Source organism: Thunnus maccoyii, chromosome 18, assembly GCF_910596095.1.
Source record: "Thunnus maccoyii chromosome 18, fThuMac1.1, whole genome shotgun sequence".
Lineage (NCBI taxonomy): Eukaryota > Metazoa > Chordata > Actinopteri > Scombriformes > Scombridae > Thunnus > Thunnus maccoyii.
In genome coordinates, this window is record NC_056550.1 from 19,784,990 (window position 1) to 19,805,790 (window position 20,801).

Sequence of the window (20,801 nt, forward strand, 5' to 3'; positions counted from 1 at the left end):
CATGAAAACTACAGTAATTCAGATTTTCCATTAATTGGAAGTCTAATTGACACTGTACACATAAAGAAATGTGATTTTTTTTTGTTTGTCTAGTTAATTTCATGTGGCCTGGTTTTTAATTTTTGTTTGTAAATGCTCAAAATCTGACTATTTTGTCCAGAAAATGTTGTTGTTTCCTGGTGCAAACAAATGGATTTGCCATAAGCCAAATGCACAAAGAAATAACAGTTCAGAAAGGATGCCAACATCTCAGACCAATGAGGCTTGTTTATTTAACTTTAAACAAGCCAATGTTCACAGTTTTAGCAGTGTTGGAAGATCATATAGTTAGCCCACAAGGAAAATTAAATCTAAAGCTGTATTCACACAGGGTAGATTATTAACGAGGGACTTCTTGTGACGTAAAATGATTGCAGACGTCATCTGTGTTCTTAATCCTGTGCTGATCTCTCGTACCAGTAAACTGTATAGTAAAAACTCTACCATCATTTTGCTGCAATTTTTCACAGAACACAGAAGTTATCTGAAAATATTAGTGCAGCTATATTTGCATATAAGTAATATGGGCTTTTATTATTATTGTGTCATTATTACTTAGGATTCCTTGGTTGTCCGAACTTTTCCTCCTCTTTTGTGTCGGAGAATTGAAAGCTTCAGTAGAAATGATTAATGACAACTCTGACTGGCTTTAGGGTGCAGATTCAGGAGGTTAATCTAGCTGCTTAGTATGAAGACCCATTCAGAGAGGGAGCACGATCAGATCCATTAAAAGAGGAATATTGGAAGATAATAAGATCAATGATATGCATGGCAGCATTTGGTAAGTATCAGTCTATCTCTCAAAGGACTCAAAGGACTGTGTTACATATTCTGTGAAATGTGGTCAGTAGACTTGAGTGAATGTCATGCTCACATGTGCAGGTAAGGTCTGTTGGTAAAAGTAGATTTATGAATAAAGTGTTGTAGCTGAGGCAAGTTGCAAGTCTTGATTTTGACAAAGTTGTCCGTTCACTGTCTTTGTGTCACATAGACTGGAACCAGATTTGATTAGAGTGTTATATTAAGACAAGAATACACCGCAAATATAGGGAATACACATTATGCAGAAACCATAAGAAGAAAACTGCTTTTTTCCCCTCATTTGTTGGCAAGAAAAACAGAAAATATCTCAAATACTTGAATGTAAGACTTTAGCCTTTTATTTATGTGATCACAACAAAAATACTAACACAGAAAGAGCTGAAGTAGAGTTCCAACAAACTGTAAACCGTTACCGTTGGTTTTAATGTTTTTCTTACCAGTTACAGTACATTTATTCAGTAAATTTGCCACTGTTGTCCATGAGCTATTGTCAACAAAAGGAAATACATTTCATTGCAGGATAATTGACAGGCTGATTTTATTATTCATTTGACATTTTGCTGTGACTTCATGTCGAGAGCTCATTTTAGCAGTAAAGCCAGTGGTTCATTTTTGAGTAGAAATGATGAATAAATAAGCAATCTAGACAATGAATATTTAAGCTGTGTTGTTAATGTAGGTCTGGTGTGGTTAAATGACAGGGGTATTGTGAGGGTTAATGAATTTGTTAATGGATTAATGCTGGTTTCCCGGTGATAAATTCATATGTCATGTATGTATGTGGTAGAGAAACTGGGTTTTTATATATATATTTTCATATATTTTAAAGAAATGGAACTTATTATTATCTGAATGGCCCAACCCAAAACCCAGCAGCATGATGTGAAACCATTTCTATGACTATATTATATTTTCTGAGTTGTATATTATTTTATATTCATTTTCTCATTGTATACACATCTTAATAAACTTGTCATTTAAACATTTTGGTGAAGATTCTCTTCAGAGGAAGCCATTTTTAAAACAGCCTGTTTCTGTATAACACTCTCAATCCCACTTGAAGTCCTGTCCCACTGTTTCAAAGAATTTGATATTAAATGGCTTATAAAACTCCTGAAGCTGCTCTATGACCTCCTGGTCAATTTGTACGTGAGTCCTGCCCTTGGACTTGCCGAGGCACCGCGGCTGGCTGCTGCTTTCCGGCTTCTTCAGACAGGGGAAGCCTTTGGTTCTATTAAAGTAGAAGTGCTTGTCTGTGATTATTCGTTTCAGTCCCAAAAAGTCCTGAACACGGCCCATTTCCCCTGCCGGATCTGTTATCAGCCGCTCCCCACTCACAAAGTGCATCTGCGACAGACGAAAGTACTGCAGCCAGTTCTCCAGGTGCAGAATATACATCCCAATCCGAATAGCATTCCAGGAAGCGTCGACGAGACCCAAACTTCTGTTCTTAAAGGCCAGCTCTTCAAACGTAGGGATGTCGGGCTTCTTGGAAAGTGTCTGAGTGTAGTCGGAGATGGCTCTTGTGACTGGGTTGCGCACCACGACAATCAGCTTGGTCTCATGGGACATGCTGGAGATGCGTCTGGGTGCATCTCTGGTGACAAAGTAGCTTGGAGTCTTCTCTAGTGTGATCTGGCTGTCTAGTGTTCGTGGCATTAATCCCCTTGAGAGAGAAACAGAATAAAACACACATGGATGAGTCAGCAAAAGTTATTATTTTCCTGTACATTTCTTATTTTCTGTTTCATAGGTGACAGATAAAAATATATAACTTAAAGGGAAATTTCACAATCAAAATGTAAAACAATAATCCCTACCACTTTCACAAACTGTCTCAATACTGTGTCATTATTATTGAAGAGTTGAGATAAATGCATATTTAGGTGTAAAATACAGGCTATGTAAAAAGCAATGTCACATCTGCAAAATTATCAGTGTCAAATAATCGCCAGTCTTTTACAATACCATTTCCAGTTAAGAAAAACAAACAAATAAACGATGTGAATGTATTCGTTTTGGTGACAGGACAGCTCGCACATCCAAAGTATGCATCATCATTACTATCATCATGCTGTCAAGATAATGGCTTTGCAAACTACAGGCAAATGTTTCTATTTGTCATATTTGTCATGTGAGTTTTCCTTCAAAGTGTAATGTGTCATCCTGCTTCGGCGCTGTGGTTCAATAAAAGTTGATTAATAAGCATCTGGTGTTGGCTGTTGAGACAATGAATGCTTTGCCCACAATTCAGAGACCATCCATACTTTTCTTCCTGCTTCCTTTAAACAGAAAAGTGACTCTGATGTAGCGTCAGCAGCACAATAACCTGGCAGTTTGAGAGGAGTAATTCCAAAACAGTAATATTAAATCAGTCTTTTGCTTTTTATGATTGCAGAAGATATAGTGCCTGAATTTCTCCTTTTCACAGCAATGTGGATCAGTTTCTGGATTTCAGGTACGTTACTGCACAGTTCTTATGATTAAATACCACATTTCTTTATTATTACTGGGGGAAGGCTTCGATTAAAACCTAACCTTTCTCAGAGCTTTCTCTCTCAAGGTAGGGGTAGCCATAGGTTACTTTTAAAGTCTTGAAAATATTGATCCATTTAGCTTTATTTATGAATCCTGAGTTGTTGGCTCGAGTGCCTCAGGGCCACTAGGCAACTATTAATCTTTTATGAGAACAGCACCTTTTCAAGAAAACAGCTTTGCTACACAGTAAAAAAAAAAAAACTTGCAGCCATTTTCCACGAGGTGCAAGATCTAAACAGATCTGTGGTTGTGTGCTGAGGAAACTGTCTTGTCAGTTCCATACATTTTCACCATCCTCACAGGTGAAGATTGTGCAGATGAAAGGACCCCATACTGCGTGTGCTCGTTCAGAGTTGCAACTTGTCGTGTTGTAAAACTGGGCTGACAATGTGAAGATACAGAGTGAAAGGTCACAGATGGTTTAGCTTAAAATAGCAAATAAGCAGCTGCCTGGTGTTGACTGCAGCTGTATGACAACACAGCACTATTGTGTGTAGACAGCATGTTTATACATATACCAAACCATGTGGATACTCAAAAATACGTGTTCATAAAATTATTTTGGTAGTACTACGAGGAGATTTAGTGTTTTTTTTACTCACATTGGTTGACTTTTGTTTGGACTCAAAATTCCATGTGAGCCTGTCCATCACAGGTTGCACCAAGTTGCAACATGCACTGACTTACCTTGAGTTATTGATTTTTACAGCTGTTGTGTTTGTTTACTCCCACTGAGTCTCAGCACTGGGTAAATTATATGACTGTAACACGGAAGTCATACAACACTGAAGGGACTGATACAGACAAAATAGAAATAGAGACGTAAAAGAAATACTGATAAATTTGAAGTAAGGGATCGAGTGGCACCATTGGGATCAATTACCATGAAAGTGTAAAGAAGGATTGATACACTATTAAGGTAGTATTGTTTTCATTGAAATAGTACACTCTAATTCGACATGTATCTGTCCAATGTCCCTCCATTTCACAGTTTTTGTTTGAGGTCAAAGATTTAACTTTAAGTAAATTTTACTTTTTGAGTCAGGGCCATGTAATGTCATCATACACAAGTCAGTTCCAGCTGGTATTACAACTCATTCCCAGGCTGTCAAATACTGACGCTTTGTCACGGCCCTCTGTGTCTCCAGTGTTGGAGTGCTTTATTGGATGATGTGGCTCAATTTTAATTAAGTAAGACTCTATGTTTTAAGAATGATGGTTTCATATTAAATATCCTCAGCCACATATTCTTGGAAATATAAAATTAAATGAGCAACTTCCCATTTAACAATCGCAGGCTATAAAATAAATTTTGTTGACAGAGACAGTGGCGTTTGGATTCAGACTGCAGCCAAACGACAGCAATTTGAAATTGCAGACAACTCAAAACAGGAGTCAAATGCACCAAGTCTGCCCACAACACAATGTCCTTCATTAACCTTAATCTGCCTTTGCACTAAATTGCATCAAATCTTGTGCCATGACTGATGAATCAATTGATGAAAATGATTTTGTTCACACAAGATGACATGAAACCAGAAATATTAACAGATCCCTCTGCTGTGCCTTATCTAACCATGACTCTAATCTGGCACCGTTGCTCATTAAACTGATACCTACAGCACCAATCCTCTGAGCTTTGGGTGTCTGATCTTTCACCTGTAGTCATCAGTTGTCCATTCAAAGGATCGTTTAACTAGCTGTAAAAGCAGCCAGAAAGAACAAGGTGCAATCCAATGATCAAAGGATCTTAGTCTTTATTTTTATCAAAATCAGGGCTATTTATAAGGGACGCTTTCATGTCAGTGGGAGCAGTCTGGACCAATAAGTTTCAAGTCACCTGTCTTGGAGTGACGTTAATGAGCAACCCTGTGGGGTGTCTGTAATATCTACAAACATTTTTTGATCTAATATTTTGTAGTTGGGGCTTATGTTCACGTTCATTTGTGTGGTTATCTCAAAATTAGCATGTGAGCCAGCTCTGCCACAGCTGCACATTAACCTTCAATGCAGGTGTGCATACATGTGCCTTTCCAAGTGATGTAACAAACAGACTGTAGGTGAAGGGCAGAGATTTATTATTGCTGATAAATCATCTTCTTTGCTTATTCAAACACATGGCAGCAGTGGCCTCGTTTATGTATCTCTTTGTTATAAAGATAGCGGGAATCAGGCCAGAAGGGGAACATGTGATACCTGAGGCAGGTGTCTTGAAAAACCATCAGAAATTTGTTTTCAGGGACTTTTTTTTCTTCCCATGTCCCTGAAAAACTATCAGCACTGCACACAGTATCTGAAATTTAAAGATCTGCATCAGGTTTGGGTGTGCTTTTTCTAAAAGCTGTTAAGTCCTTGCTAGGTAATAATTATCTGCAATCAGAAAATTTAAATCATTGTAATTTCAATGAAAATTACATCACTGATGTCTTTGAAACTTCTGCATCTTTATCAGTATGCATGTATCAGTGAAAATAAACTTTGAAATTCACTTTAAAGTTAACATTTTGCTTCTTGGACTGACACATGCATGCACACACGCACACACACCTTGTTTAACTGACATTTGAGTGAAGTGCTGTGATTGATTACCACCGTCTCACTTAGAGTGAACACTAAATTCATTGGGGTAATTTACAGTGCAATGTGGAGTCTTCACAATTCCTGGTGAAACTTTAAGTCAGGATGCATTACAGGCTTGGCTGTGACATTTTAATCACTCTGTGAAAATGAACTCAGGTGTGGAAGATCTGCTTAATACTGTAAATGAGACCTGTTCCTGGTTGAATAGTTGAAAGCTAGTTTGTTCTGAATGCTTCAGCATTGGATTTGATGCTGTAATTGTAATACATTCTTGTTTGTAATTTCAATAAAAATAGCAAATTGAATTTTATTTATGTGTGTTTGAATTTACTTAATACTGATGTGTACCTTTAATTTAATATCATAAATGGTTTGTGATATTCTATTGCTAATATTCCAGCAATTTCATATTTCTAAACAAGGAAGTTGTAATTTAATCCCCTAGTCGCTGTTTTGATTTTGTGATAATGGGCCTACTGACATGGTGTAACCCTGAAGGAGATGCTTTTTTATATTAAGGGAAGAAAACAACACAGTTGTATTTTAACCAAGCAAATCTAACAGTGAAGACAAGCTCTATCTGTTTAAACACATCACAGGGTGTCACTGAAAATGGGTGTCAGACAGGCGCTAATGGGTATGTACAATGAGTTCCTTTTTATTGTGAAGTTTTTTGATTCGCATCCCTTCACAACAGGGAGACTTAAAGCGTGTAGCCCTTTTTCAGTTTAATGTAAGGCAGAATAATTTCCAATACTAAAACAGATGAAGCAAACACTGAAGGCAAACAGACTTATTTATAAGTTGCTTCACAGAGTCTTCACATGTATTCATTATTAAATATGGCCTTAACTAGAATTTGGGCCATGAAATGAAACATTAAATCAATTTTAAATAGACTTTCTACGACTCTACCAATTCTGGTCTGTAATGATTTGATGAAATGTTTGCTGAAAATGAGCATCCTTCTGCAACTCTTATCTACAGGTAGTTAGGGTCAACAGTGGAACGTATGGCAGTCATTGCCACTCATTAATGAGCTTCAGTGCACTGAACACTTGTCTGCATATTATAGTGACCCTGAAAGAGCCTGCTGGCTATCTTGCTCAACGATTTATCTCTGTTGGTGCAGTGGAAGCGGGGGGTCTGGAGTTCACACTTAGTACCCTCTGGACTCTGCTATATCATTATGGATGCATAAGCCACAAACATAGATGTCTTTATTTCAAAGTACCAAGGACTCCCCATTAAACCCAGATACACCCATTGTACTGCAGTGTGGATTTCCACTGGGAGAATATGCCACAATTTTTTACACCAACCGGGCCAATACAAGACAATTGAACTGTTGTTGCTTGGCTAATCAAGAGTAAAACTCAAGAAAACAGTGATACTACTATTTATATCCCTGAAAATAAAGGTATATATGCATTTAAAGTCATGTGTGCCTAATTCACTAGCAATTTATATCTGAAAGTTAATCCCTGTAATGATTTCTTTAACTTCTGCAGGCCAGTTAATATCTGCAAATTGCCCGGTTATTCTATTTCACACAGGCTTTGACTTCTCATGAGGCTTTTAAAGGTTTAGTTAATTTTCTGTAGTGTTCAGTGTGCTTCTGTATGTCCTCAACCAGTCAGGATTAGCTCTTTCAACTCAACAGGGTCTGCCCCTACAGTTAGCCAGTACTTCATCTCATCAAGCTCACACAGGTCTGGAGAAAATGTTATCAAAAAGAGGATGTCCTCTCTTCAGGCAGCCATTTATTTGGCTGTAAGTTTCCATCTACAGAGCAGCACCTGTGGGTCCGTTTTTGCAACCCTCATCACCTCGAAATGACATTTATATAGAATTAATTTACAAGAGAAAATACTGAAGGAAAGTTACAGATAGATTACATTTTTGCACATTTGTTTTCTGCCAAAATATCTGACCTTGCAATAAAATATCCACACATAGTGACTACAGCATTATTAAAAAAATGTTACAGCTATGTGTAACATTTATCTGAAACCATATTCTTTCATCAACCTTTTGTTGCCTGAACCTAACCGTAGGAGTCGGGATGGTGGCATAAATGTAGTATATCCTTGATTTTTAAAAAAAATGTTACTTGTGAACAGAATCCCGGCAGCAATTACATTTTGTCAGCACTAAGTATTTGGGAAAACACTTTAGTGTTATATAAATGTAATTTCTAGGAGAAAGCGTTTGTTTGTCTGGAAGTTTGTCTGGAAGTTTTCTGTAGCACATTGTTGTTGTGGAACTGGCTTTTGTGCTAGAATAAGACTGACAGACAGTGATCTGGCTATACAAGCATTCCAGTAACTTCACCTTTCATCTACCCTTTTCAACAACAGCACCAACAGAGGACTGCAGGAGACTCTAATACCCCCACCCCAGCTAAATCACAGGTACTGATCTTATGCTATATGCTATTGTGGTCTTTGACAACGCTACCTAGAGTCCCTTTTGTGTCCACTGAGGGTGGCATCAGAGGAAATCTTATGGACTGACTGAAAAACAAACGGTTTATCTTCTGGTGATCCTGAATATGCTAAGTAATGTTCATGGCAACCTGACATTGGCATTTTGATATTTCTTACACAAAAGTAGAAATTTTGTCCTGTTGGTGTTGTTGAAGAAAACATCAAAGATCAAACAAATACAATAGGATTTGTTGAGAGGGGGCGGCTAGTAGCTGTCAACATGTCTTCCTCTGTTTCAAAGTGTTGGACAGATGGCCAGACAGACCTCACAGAAGGGACATCACCCTCCTTACATCTCATGGCTGGCAGAGAAAAAAAACAAAACTAAAGAAACTTTTTTTCCCCCAAACAGCGATATAAAATAAAGTCAACAAAAACTGAAACTCAGTAAATCCAATCTGACAGTAGAATCTTAAATATTATCACAGAGTAAAGAACCTCTCTTACACACAAACTAAACAAATATTGAATATTAAAGCCATTTGGTGCAGCCCCTGTATGTGACTGTGAGGAAGCTTAGCCAGTGTCAGGAAAGGTGATAGGAGGCAGACTCAGAGAATTGTTGACTGAGGTGATTTATTCTGAGCAGCGTAACAAAAACAAGTGTCTCCAAGGAATGAAAAAAACAAACAAATCATACTTTGCTTAATCTGGTTTAACTATCCTCAACAAACTTCGGCATGATCTTGTGCACACAGCTACATGGACATCCTGTTTCATTTCTCTGTTCTCTCTCTCAAACCAACAACTCTCCCCTGAAATAGGCCCTCTAATCTATCTAGGTAGAGCCATATTTCTTAGAGGGGTGTCTTGGTCTCCCACCTATAACAGGTAAACAACAAAGCTACTTGTATCAGTTACCATTGTTTACACAGACACATCATCCACAGCATAGTCATCACCATAAGCCAAAATAAGTACAAATCATATAGATGCTAAACCAAACATTAAAACTAATTAAAATAAATCCCCCCTATTCTTGATCTGACCCATGACATCACTGGTATGTCAGCGAGAGCTTAAAAACAGGAAGTCGTTGAGAGACCCCCCCATTGTTATGCTACACTGTGAGAAATATGAGGCAGAAAGAAGGTTCAAAACCTCAGAAAGATAAAAAGTACACTTTGACCAATAGATATTCTACAAAAGAAATCAGTGTTACTGAATTCTATTTCAGTATCTTAGACTAATTTGATTGCGAAGATATCAGGGTTTTTTTTTTAATGAATATTGTACTAAAAATTCTGATCCACACTCCATACCAGTTGGTGGTGGTAATGCACCAATTCATTGTTGGCCAACCACCAATAAAACTCAAAGAAGAAGAAGAAGAGGAGCCTCCCCTTAGTCCCTTGGAAAGTAAGGTAGGTATGGTACGAAACACAAGCTAATCCATAACTCAGGACTTAAATGAATAGTTCTAAAGAGCAACACAGATTCATCAGAGATGCAGACCATCAGAACAAGTAAAGGTCAGCTTTGAATCATCTCCTTGTGAACAATCAATGAACTCAGAATTTATTACTGTCATTTCACTGCGGTTTGAACTTAAAACTGAATGTTGCATCTCATCAGTTCAATACAAGTTCTCAGTAAATGTTTGCAGCTCAAATAAAGCATTGCCATGCAACACAGCTACACATGTAAAACCCACATCCCTTACAAAAACACAACAAACAGAAAGAGTTGTGACACTATCACAAACACATAGGATAAATCGTTTGATAGAATTTCACATACTGTAGGCACGTGTGATTTTTGAGCAGGTTACATATGAAATGTAGAGTGTGTGAAAACATCAGTTTTACATGTGCTTTTTGTAAGGGACGAAAGTTCACATATTCTCTAATAAAACTACACCAGTGCCAAGGCCAGTTTACCAGCATTGTGTGAGTCTGCCTTCCAAGAACAACTAATATGGCTCATACTGTTAGCTGTCAGCTTCTCTGTTACAGCTTGCTGTGTCACATGACATTCAATCCCAAATCTGGTGCTTGTGTCAAAAGTTTTGTTCTTTGGGGTTGAATCATAAATGCTGATTAACTAGCTGGCGGGCCTTAGACACGCTTCCTGTGTGAGTGAGAGATGCAGCAGTTCAGTGCTGAGGTTCACGCATCTAGTGTGTCCCAGGTGTAAGTCTATTTATTTGAACTTTTATTATTTTGTTATTTTACTGGCTCCAAATGGACCTACGTGCCCTGAAGCGAGAGGAGGATGTTCAGTCTCTACTGCTGATGGTCACCAAAATTTGTTGACCACTCGCAACACTCACTTGTTCGTTTTAGCTCGAGCCAAGTTTCAGGAGCATAAGATCCTTTCATTTGTTTGGTTTATTTGGAACAATCATAAATCCTAGATTGGACGTTTGAGCTGTGTATTGCTTCCTGTAAATTAACCATTGAGTGAAGTGGGAAATGTATCTGCATCATTGCTGCATTGCTGTATTAATTTTGTTTTGCTCTATTAATGTGATATTTTCTAGATGTTTGTGGGGTTTCACTTGACTGAACTGGGATGATGTTTGGCTTCTAATGATTTTTGTCAGATTAAATCTCACACCTATTGAACTGGTGACTGCTTCAAAGTTTCATGTATGTTTGTCTAAATAAAACAGCATCAATTTAGAGACAATATAATATTTCAAATATGAAAACATGAATTTTACATGTGCTTTTTGTTAGGGATTCAAACACATTATCTTCCTATGTGACCCAATGTTATCAACATGATTTTTGTTTGATCAGCAATAAAGCACATTTGAATGTGAGAATTCAGACAGAAACTCACTCTGATCTGATTGGGATTTACCTTAGAAACCATTAATCACAAGCATTAAAAACATTAATAAGGGAGATTTTTAGAATGGCCTTTTACCTCCCACTTGACAATAAATGTTTGTCATTACAATGACTAACAATGAACCCTACCCATTAAACAATATGCAGCCTCACAGGCTGACCATGGAGAATAAGGTTAAGAAAAAGGCTCTTTGGCTCTCATTGCCAATGTGTTATCACAGCAAGCAGGGCAATAATGGTCACAGTCCTCTGCAATATTTTACACAAACAGCTTTAGTGTAGAACAAAAATGTGACACTTTCTAGAAGGAATAGTTCGAAACTTGTATCAAAGGTACTACAGATCAAATAATCTCGAAAACACAATCACAAATGAATTAAAATGGCAGTTTTATATTTATCTAGTTCTTCAATCTTCTGACTGAATTATAGCTACACAAAAACATGCAATAAGATGCTGTCAACAGTAACAAAGAGAAGAACAAAGTAATACGAATGCACTCACAAAAAAAATATTCTAATTTACATGCCCAATATTGTGGCCTGGTTAGTATCAGCGTATGCTCATTAAATGAATGTCTGACTTGTGCACTGTCCTGAAAGCTTGTCACAGCAGCTTCTGGGTAAATTCTAGTTATGTTAGTGTTTTTGGACACAATTGGAGCGTTCAAGTATTAGATTTTGTCTTATAAGATGTCTGAGATACAGCAAATTATTTTGCCTCCCATTTGGGTTACATGATTTAGTATTATTTTTAATAATCGTGAGTTAAGCGCTGAATAGGTTTTCTCTGATTCAAGTTTTTCAAAAGTGAAAATATCTTTTGTTGGCAAAGTTTCCTTCCATATTTTAACAAAACTGACTTAAAGAAAATGTGTTTCATACAAACCATTTGTCCTGAAATGTCCTGAAAAACCAATACCACGCACAGACTTGCTCCCTGCCACCCAAACCCATTAACAGTTTGCATTACTCAGGTAGACTGTGCAGAAAAAAGGTTCTTATGCTGTGTGATTCTCATAATGTCTATGCCACTGCACTTCCTAAAAATGGCATCTTCCTCTTTCCTCATATGACAGCACAGATCCAGTCTGCACTGGAGAGGCTGCTCCATTATTAAAGTATCACTCACTAAGATTACAGCTGTGAAGACATCTGATCATTAATCACCAGCAACACCAGCTTGCCTCCTCCAAAGTCTATTAAGAGTGAACAAAGAGCGGTCCAGACGAATACAGTAATCCTGCGGCCATTTCAACTATGTGAAGAAACAGAGGTGAATAACAATTTAGTGTCATGAGAATCAAGCATCTATTTCTCTAATTTAATTGAAGGCAAATTGGTTGAAAAGCAGACTAACTGAGCCTATTGCCTTGCAGTAGAGCACTTTCGGACATCAGGCAACATAATAGAATCAAAATATATTTATAGGAAGACAATACAGTTCTGCATTACTGTAAAAAAAAACTACATAATGTATTTGACCTTGAAAGAAAACCTATTTTATTTCTGTCATTTCAACTCTAGCCCCTTGCGTTCGCTGAAATAACAATTATTCATGGTTTGGTCTGCAGAGGGAAATGACTGACACTTGCTCTCCTTGAGCAATAACACATTGAATTGAACTGAGCTTCGAGCTGTCACATTAACATGTGGCACGACAAAGTATCCACGGACACCAAAATGAAGACACTCAGGCTGACAGGAAAGCCTCTGAAATCCTGAACTGCACATTCCCAGATGAGGATTGCTTCTTATTCTGTTTATTTATTTATTTTTTATTTTTTTGATGAATCTATAATTGCTGGACCGCTGTTTCAACTGATGAATGCATAAAATCTTTAAAAAGGCTTGTTACAATGTGGCAATGAAGAGTAATGAGTATAATCACTGCGGCAGCTGAAAAATATATTTGAATTTGTATGAAATAACATTGATGATACTGTACTAACACTGTGACATTGTGAATGACAGCCAGTGATTGGCAGATTACATCCTGCCCCTGCACATCATAGATGTATACCTCCCCTGCATCTCTCACCTATTTGTTCAGTTGTATTGCAGCATATTAACTAACATGAATGGATATTTCTTGAATTTACATCAACCATAGAGGTGCTGGACCTCTTGGAAGTTCTCTCTGGGTTTACAGTATAGCCTCTGGCAATGTGACAGTCAAGGATATTTATAAATGGAGAGCGGACGGTCTACACACCTTTAGTAGTTTCACTCTTTACTTAGATGGTGAAAAAGTACAAAAGGAAACAGAATATGGGAGTCACAGGAGGGAGAGCTCAGACAGGATTTGATCCCTGCCTGGTCAGTAGGGACACACCGGGTTCACCAAGGGGGGTAAAGTTAACAAGCCGACAATCTCGAAATGTGAGCTAAGGATCACTGACTGCTGGAATCATAAAGTCCCTAAAGTGACATCAGTTATTTTAAAGTATTATTTGTTACAGGGAGTACTGTGAAGACCAAATTTTTAAATTTATTCATCTAACTATTTAAAGGTTGCACCAATTAACACAGATAAGTGACATCAATTATGTTACTTGACCTACAATGACTTGTATGACCACACAATTGCAGTTTGACGGATCTACAATTAAGTGTGACGCTTAGCACCAGCATTTAGAGCTAATATGGTTACATGTCAAGTCTCTGTGTTATCATTGCAATATACATCACTTCATAAACAACAACCCTGATGGTTGCACCTCTGCAAAACGTCCTCTTGGTGTGTGAGTGGGCGTGTGAATGAGATGCACACTGTAAAGCATTTAGTCCATTAAGGTAAAAATGTACTACTTGCAGTAGGTATGTCCATTTACCATTGTCCAGGTGGAATTTGCAACCAAATGCAACCCTGCATTTAACCCATTCAAACTATGATATAGTTATATAAACAGATAGATAGATATTTGGAGATTTTCTTCAAAATACTGTTAAAATCAGTAAATGGTGCAAGTTATGAAATGCTATTACATCATATACCACACCAACACATACTTGCAAGATTGAACTGGAACTACTGTTTCTTCAACTGCAAATATTACAGCTATAGTATATAAGTGGTCTATAATGTATGCATGATTATATTATCTCCTGAATAAAAGCACCAGCCCGCTGCTTTTCAGACTGGTCTCATTGGGGACATTTCTCAAAAAGAGTTGTTTTGTAATTAATGTTAACCACTACATGTCTCTGAGCAGCACTGGAATGAAGACAGCTCTCATTAATAATGCAGAGTTACGTCTGACCATCCCTCGCTGTAAAATGTGCAGTTTTCTATGTTAAATGAGAACCATCGGACTTTCTGTCCTCATCAACCTTTCTGATGATACTGTTCCAGAGCTCCCTGCCTCCCCGAGCCAATTAATGTGGACCTGGAGAATATTCGTAGCTGCAGCCTCTCATACAATTTCAACACTTCTCAGGGAATCTACTGGAATGCTTCTGCCTCCTGTGAAATCAATAGAGCTGAGATGCCCTTTTAAGTCTTGATGGTGTATAGCAACGTGTTTTTGTTTGATCTCTATGATTCAGTGAGAATGGTAAAAGTGGCGAGAGGAGTTTGAGGAAATTGGTGGCGGTGAAATGTCTGTTTTATCGGGTCCTGTATGGTTATGTGAATACCCTTGCACAAAATAAATGAGGCCACGTGTGTGTTCTGTTCAGGAGGCACAGTAATGAATGCGGCACCATTCTTCTTCTGTGCCTAAATGATCTGTCACATGCTTAATGTAACAGGACAGACTGTGCAGAATAACTGGCCAGTACACTGGACTTGACGAGAGTTAATTTGGTGTCACATGTTGTCGTTTTCTGTCTGTTCAACAGACATTAGCCTCTGAGAATAAGTTAAAATATCAACAAGATGTTTTGAAATGATCAGATCATTGAAAAGACTGCGAGTTGAAGATATTTATGTACTAATCCCAAAGTAAACTTCCATAGTCAAATGAATCAGAAAATTAATCAATTTTAGAAATTGATTGTTGGAGTCATTCATCAAGTAGAGACTATGAGGCTGTAATGTTCAATACAGACTACAAAATTAATTTTTTGAAAGAAATACATTGAGAAAAATCCTTCTTGCTACAAATGGCTTTTGATTAAAAATTATTTTGTCAAACTAGTGTTTCCAGGTTATGTTAGCGGTAGCGTTTCTCCCACTGGTCCCGCCTTGCTCGGCCCGTAGACTTTACATTGGGATGATGTCACAGATTTTTAAATCGCTTTTCTAGGCTTGAGGAAAGTTTTACGAATATAAACCTTCATGGATCAAAAAAATCATAATAGAAAGCATGATAATGACCCTTATTTGCAGTTGGAGGTGTCCTGCCAACAGTTTTATAGATGTCTCTTTTATAATCGTGTTATATGGGGAAAATGCTTTTTGGGCCGCAGGGGGATTTTTCCGCTACAATACAGTGAGTGGCCACTGGGAAAAATTGGCAGCAAGGCTGAGTGGTTGAGCCTTATCCAGGTCTTATTATACATCCATGGTTAACAGTCATACAGCTGGCATGTTAGCATGTTAGCATGTTAGCAGTTTGTGAGTATACTCATCTCAAAGTATGACTTGAGGTTGATGGAAATAAAGTCATTGTTTTTAAAGATATGTTAAGTGAAAAGTAAATTAATCAACAAGTTGACAAGTTATTTTGCCCTGGACCAAAGTGGTTGACCAATTGACCAACTCTGTCTTAACTTGGCTAAAAGTTTCTGGTTACAGCTTCTTAAATATTAACACTGTCTTGCTTGTCTTTCATATCATATGATTGTAAATGTTAACACTTTAGTTTGTTGACTAAAAATGAAAATCATTTATCATTATTAGCCATGTGGCATAACTATATCATGGCCATGTTGGTCTGTTGGGCCAGTGTGGTCCTGACGGAAATATCCCAAAAACTATTTGATGTATTGCCATGAAATTCAGTACAGATATTTATGGTCCCCAGAGGATGATTCCTACTGATATTGGTGACCTGAACCTTGAATGTTCCTCTAGTGCCAGCAACAGGTTAAAATTTTTGTCTTGCAGTTTTTTTGTCTTTTTTTTTGTCATTCTGTGGTTTTAAGTGAAACTACTGGATGGACCCTGACTTTTCATCCAGCTCCATATTCAGGCCAAAATATTAATTTGTCAAATAATTTGGATTATACCTACAAAACTAATGACATTCCTATCAGCCTCATGTTGTACTGTGTGTTTAGTTCTAATTAGCAAATGTGAGCATGCTAACACACTAAATTAAAATGATGAACATTATCCATGCATAACATTAGCATGTTATTATCACTGTGAGCATTGTGAGCTCAAAGTACTGTCTCATAGAGCTGCTAGCAGGCTGTAGAGTTTTAGTCTTGTTTTGGGAAACTTGGCACTAGTAGTTGTCAAATCTTATTATTTAAATCTTTTTGTTTTATAAATATTACTTGTTTTACATTGTCTGACCAGGGCTTTCTATTTCCACATTTTGAACTTAAAATACATTAACAGGCAAATTCTATTCTCTCAATTATTGAAGGTGGTCTTGATTTGATCTTTATTTTTTTAATGGTTGTTCCAGGCTGTGTATCCATTTTAAAGAATTTAGGAGTTTACCACCTTTTTAAAAAATGAAAAGATAAATTATTCATGAATTGATCTTAAAAATGACCTTTATTTGCAGCCCTTTGATAGACAGACTGACAGACTGGCCAACTTACAAAGTGGGCTGTTGAAGAAAGCTCATTGCAGAGCAACACATGTAGAATTTACAATTACACAATGCTACTTGCTCTAGAGACAAATTTGACAGTTAATCAAAATGGAAAGATACTTTATGTGACATGCTGCCAACAAACCAAACATTGGCCCTCAGTGATTATCTGTCAAAGTCTAATACAATGAACATCACTCAGTCACTTGCCAAGTTGCCGCAGCCTGAATTAAACCAGTCTTTGTCTCCAAAGTATTGTTTAAGTACTTATCTTAAATATATGAACTGTCAGCTTGTGACATGTGTGCAATATTCCAGCTCTGTGATTTTTCCACAAGTGGCATCATATCAGCATGGGACCTGAATTTATCTTGGCTTAAATAATCTAGACTGACATAAATATAGAAAAATAAAAAACAAACTTAGATAAAGCCCACACATCTGGTCTAATAGTTTGCTCATCCATGAAGTAAACTGTTGCTTTTGCACCATTAGGCTCCATTAAGATGGTAGATTTAAGTGATGGAAGGTTGCTGGTGCAGTGAATGGACTAATGGCTGGGGTAGGATGGTGTCTGATGTGTTGGTGTCTGATCTGGGCTCTCCGAGAGGTGGAAAAATGCACTTAAATACTCAGAAAAATACTTAGTCACTCTGTGGTGTTCAGTTGTAGTTCAGATATTTTACTGGTGGGTGTTTGTTTAACTTCTGTTACTGTGGTGTTGATGCTTATTACTAAAGTTGTACGAATACAAAATGTACGAAGGACATCACACTGTGTCTACATTTGGCCTTGTGTGTGCATATGTTTCCATAAATTAATCAACATGTGTGTATTATTCTTGTATATAATGTCTTCATGTGCCAATATATTTGCTATTCAACTCACTCACTTAAGTGTTACAAAGGCAGGCACCTTCATTTGTGAATATGCTGTTTGTAAATCTATTTAATTAGTGAAATACACACAACAATTAAGACTAACTATCTGTAAAGTATGCCCTTGGGAAGTTTTAGTTTCAAAATTTAAAAAGCAGAAGGCTCCTTCTTGCGCATTCAAATAAAGTGACATTACAGTGTGCGCTTGATAGCGAAGAATTATACATGGGAAATTAAGATTAATATCAGAAATTTCAATTAAAAAGAGACCTTAATAAACATGCAAATTATTGAACAAGTATTTTCTTTTTAACTTCCGACCAGGGGATTCTGGAGTGTTTTTGTGTCTTACATTAATGCATTTTTGTAATATTATAGCCTCTGGTTCATTACTTTGAAGATAATTTCATGAGCATGGATCTGCCTTTGAGAAAACTCCTTTGTGCAGCCAGTTTCTCTTTGTGTTTGACTAAGATTGTCTTACATCTGCAAGTGTACACTGTGACATTGTGTAACGACAGTTTAGTCAACTATTTCAACTAAAATAAGTATGAATAAAATAGTTGTTTCTGTTCTGTTCCAGCACAAAAACTGTCTTCGCAGCCAAGAACTTGAATCCATGTGCAGCATTTAGGAAATATTTTAAACATACAGTATGTATCCTATAGTTAGATTATTAATATTTATTTAAAAAGGTGAAAACTGGTGCTGCCAAAAGACAAGGTATAGCAAAAAAACCCAACAACACATAGCTTATATGTATAAAAGAGCAAACTATCAGCTGAGACATGATGGGCAGGTCCTCATATACATGACAATTCACTGCAGCCTCAGGTGTTCATTCTTGCAGTGCAGCCTGAGAATAGACTTCATCACTTGTTCCATGTTCATGGAAATATCGCTCTGTGGTCCGTTCCTGCCACATGGGAGGAACTATGGATGTGTGAGCGGCAAGCTATAGGGAGCTCCAACAATCAGACATAATGTAACACAATATCATCAAACCTGGATTTGAGTGCAACATTTTTTAGTCTGCGCACTCAGTTTGGCAGTGATCTTTGCGTTTTTTCTTGAGAGGACGCCTGCTTTATGATCATTTTATGGATTTGACTTTTAACTGAACAGATACTCATTATGTTAAAAGCAGAAAATATAGTATTAATCAGAAAGATGTCTCATCTTCAGATTGGATTGAATAGGGCCATCTATAACATAGAGAAGAAGTAAGTGACACAGAGAGACAGAGTTGGGTGGTGATGATACTCTGTGTTTGTTGCACCTTACAGTATGAGCTCCTTTGCCCTCACCAGCCGTCAGAAGAACATTTTGTGCCTTGTGTAGGCTTTTTGAAGCCAGCTGGTAACCTGGAGGCTGCCTGTGTCATCTGTGCTGTTGACTGTGATTGTTTGTGTGAACTGATCCTACATCTGCCTCATGGAACTGTCTGTTCAGCACCACGTAGCACATGTAACATCTGCGTCACTCAGAAAAACAACATTATACAAAAGTAGAATCAAACTTGTGATCTTGGTGGTGGCGTGCTACTTGTGTGTAGGTGAGTTTGCATGTGTGTGGTATAGCCCTTATGGTGCCTCTGTGTGTGTGTGTGCATAGCCAAATGTAACATTTAGGCTACTGAGTTTATATAGAGTAAAATGCAGAGAGACTGAGAACTGTGTCAGACTATGACTTTGCATGCTTGTCATAAAACTGGTTAAACATGTTGGTATGGAAGAATCTACAAAAGGAGCTCACATATTACAACAGAGTCCCCTGTTTGCAGAGCAGGAGGGTGACTGCTCTGCGCACTGTGACAGAAGTAAAGACAGAGTAGGGTCTATACAGTATGCAGAAGAAAAGGTTAAGCAAGTGTTGCAGAAAACATGACAAATTATTACTTAAATGTTTGTTTCATCTTTTCCCCACCTGTACCATTCCAGCCCTCTGTCATAGTTTCTATCGAAAAAGTGGGGCTCCGTTCCGAGTGCGCGCACATCTGGATGTATCCGGATGAACTCCAGCACCGCCCTGGTTCCTCCTTTCTTTACACCGACTATTAACGCATTAGGCAGCTTCTTATTCCCATATCTTTGCGCAACACTCATGTTTCTCAACTTCGCGTCAGCCCAATGAGTGCCGGACAAGGCAGATGCTTTACTTTGGTAGCGGGGATCACTTGATCCTCGCTGGGCAGCAGACTCATCCAAAGCGGACCTGACTTCCAGCGAAGCGCAATTGTCTAATTTCCCAAGAAGTTTCTTCCCTCCAGCGTTCTTGCTCGGTGGGCATCTTTTCCCGCCGTAACCCTGGTTTGTCATGATTGTGCTGCGACAAAAAATAATACTATAGCATAAATAGGTGCAAGAAAGTGAAACGGTGAATATGAAGGCGAATCTGGCGCTGAATCTGTTCGTAGATGAGAGGAACCTATGTGCCATGTCTCCATGGGTTCAAAGTGCTGCATGATTTTCCATCGGAGTCTTCCTCCTCTCTTGCTCTGCGGTTGGAGTCTGGCAATAATGTAGGTTCCAAAGTCTGACAGACTGGCATATGAGGATAGGGGTGGCTTCTCTGAGGCATAAACTGCGCGTAAGTCGCGTTATTTCTTTTCATAGGCTGCTGAACTGTACGAGAAAACTTGGAACAGAATATGATTGCGGCTGCTTTCGGAGAGAAAAATGGGTCAGTCCCCCTTTAGACAAGTTTTTCCTAAGTAGTTTGAAGTGATTCATTTGGATCAATTACTGGTGGCACTGTCCTAAAACGAATCCGAAAGGAATTTGACGCCAATCTTCATCCTCCTTCTCCCTGTGTGTGGATTATGAGAGAAAAGGAAAAGTCCAACGCGTCCTCAGTGTCCCCAAAACTCTCACCAGCGCGATTGTTCTGCTCGCCTCTGAGGGGATTTTTTCGATGCTCAGCCCACCTTTTCCTCTCATAATGA

The 20,801-nt window shown here is 38.0% G+C and overlaps 1 protein-coding gene across 1 annotated transcript; it reads right to left on the bottom strand.

Annotated features, from left to right (window-relative positions):
• Nucleotides 1–1,223: 1,223 nt before the first annotated feature.
• hs3st2 (heparan sulfate (glucosamine) 3-O-sulfotransferase 2) lies at nt 1,224–20,307 on the bottom strand. Its single transcript, XM_042392980.1, has 2 exons — nt 19,784–20,307; nt 1,224–2,527 (listed from the first exon to the last, which is right to left on the bottom strand). The coding sequence occupies exons 1-2, from the start codon at nt 20,293–20,295 to the stop codon at nt 1,909–1,911; spliced, it is 1,131 nt and encodes a 376-aa protein (XP_042248914.1). The 5' UTR covers nt 20,296–20,307; the 3' UTR covers nt 1,224–1,908.
• Between the last annotated feature and the right edge of the window lie 494 nt (nt 20,308–20,801).

What these genes read in the sequence shown, in the direction of transcription:
- hs3st2 (XM_042392980.1), bottom strand. Translation starts at nt 20,295, where the DNA reads ATGGCACATAGGTTCCTCTCATCTACGAACAGATTCAGCGCCAGATTC. An exon ending in AGAGGGCTGGAATGGTACAG is followed by an intron (nt 2,528 to 19,783) that starts GTGGGGAAAAGA and finishes TTCTCTCTCAAG; the next exon opens with GGGATTAATGCCACGAACAC.